The sequence below is a fragment of the Tupaia chinensis genome, unplaced genomic scaffold (assembly GCF_000334495.1).
Source record: "Tupaia chinensis unplaced genomic scaffold, TupChi_1.0 Scaffold000402_1, whole genome shotgun sequence".
NCBI classification, from domain to species: Eukaryota; Metazoa; Chordata; class Mammalia; order Scandentia; family Tupaiidae; genus Tupaia; species Tupaia belangeri.
This window is the reverse complement of record NW_006159904.1, coordinates 5,036,360-5,038,085: the sequence shown is the minus strand read 5'-3', so window position 1 is coordinate 5,038,085 and position 1,726 is coordinate 5,036,360. Positions and strand designations below refer to the sequence as shown.

The following is a 1,726-nucleotide window of genomic DNA, read 5'->3' as shown; positions in this document are numbered from 1 at the left end:
GGGGGGGAAAATGGCAGTCTTTCTGATGGGTAGCCTGTATGTGGCCAGCGTTGCCCAGCAACACGCACCTGTGCTGAGGGAACAGGGAACCTCAGTCTGCCCTTGGGCTCGGGTGCCTCGGCTCAGCCTTAGCTGGGGATTCCCAGTAAATCCTACCTCTGCTCCCTTTCTTTCATGGCCTTCAGACACAGGCAACGTACTCTCCTTTCTTTTCAAACACTAGTAAGAACAGTAACTGGTGTTTTGCTGGAGAGATGACATGGTATGATCTTTGCACCACAAGGACTCTGAAGAAGCCAGGCTTGGCATAGAGTCTCGTGTCACCTGAATAACCCACGCCTGTGACAAAGGACAAGTGACTTCATCTCTGAAATTTCACTCCTCACCCTGTCTCATAATTTTAAGAGAACAAATACTGGGACCAGCAGATGGTGTAATGGCTATGTCGCTGGACTCCCATGTAGTTGACCGTGGTTCGAGTCCCAGACCTGGTGGCTTAAACTCACACTGGGCATGTGTGCGTGCGTGCCAGAGATCCTGAGAGGAGAATAGAGGACAAGGGATGGGGCATGACCATCCCCCTTGGGGGGGTAATTTCTCACTTTCTCTCTCTCTGTCTCTCTCTCTCTGTCTTTCTGGTGAGCACACATGCCCTATAGCAAAAAAAAAAAAACTCAAAAAAAAAAAAAGAGAGAGAGAACAAACACTATTGTAACTTCTGCCATGTTCTGAACAATGTTATACTCATTAAATGGACTCCGTTGCAGGTTAAAGCATATTACTTTTGGAGCAACCAAGGTAATACTCTCATGCCACTTTCACAATCTTGCTTTGTGAGCAGTTGCGGAATGCGGCTTCGGCTTTTCTCTGGGCTTACCTGCAGCCCCCGCCGTCAGGTCGATGGCAGCCTGGATGGCAGGATTCGACTTCATGTTGGGCCTGCTCTCTGTGGAAAGCAACTCTCTGGAGCTTATGACAAGTACCGCATAGCCCTGGGAGGAGGCAAGGACTCACCATTAGTACCTGCAGCCTCCCACTCTCTAGGCCTGCTGTCAAGTTCCCAGATCTGAAACTGCAGGCTCCATATTGCTCCCAAGAAAGAGGGTCAAGGGGACTCAGTGCATCTTAGTGACCAGCCACCCTAGGAAAAGCTCACAGATCAAACACCTGCCCCTGGGATCAATGCCACAGCCACCAGCAGGACTTTAACCAACCTTCCTGAAACTCTGAACAACAAACACCAAATAAGCACACCAACTACAGGCCTCCAACTTCGGACCTGTTTTTCAGAGACCTGAGTTGAACTGGCAGTCCCCTAGGCTCAGTTCTAAACACAGGTGCCTTGGAGGAGATGGCAAGACAGTATGTCCGGAAAGAGACTTGCAAGCTGCAGAGGTCAAGCGCTCCAAAGAGTCAGAGACCTGGCGGGGAATGCCTGCACCACCAGCAAGGTAGCCCCTGGGGCTGTAACAGTGGGGAAGGAGGTTTCTCTTCTGTACAAGGTGTACAATACGAATGTTAGGCTACAAATGCAACCGTGTAGAGCCACATCCAACCGAGGAGGTGAGGAGCTATGAACATGCATCACACGCTCTCTGACCAAGTCCCAGCACACAGCACCGAACCTGCTCTTGTCACCATCGGCCACTCCAGCACTTCTCAACCTTAGAAGCACACAAGGAGCCAGCAGGTGGCATGGAGGTTAAGGTGGCTGGATCTCACATGG

General features: G+C 50.9%; 1 protein-coding gene across 1 annotated transcript in view; it reads right to left on the bottom strand.

Annotated features, from left to right (window-relative positions):
* The window catches only part of SLC25A15 (solute carrier family 25 member 15), a 31,142-nt gene extending 30,150 nt beyond the window's left edge, over positions 1 to 992 (bottom strand). The window contains exon 1 of the mRNA XM_006154214.3: positions 878 to 992. Within this exon, the coding sequence (XP_006154276.1) occupies positions 878 to 932 (55 nt within the window). The 5' untranslated portion in view covers positions 933 to 992. The remainder of the gene's footprint in view (positions 1 to 877) is intronic.
* Between the last annotated feature and the right edge of the window lie 734 nt (positions 993 to 1,726).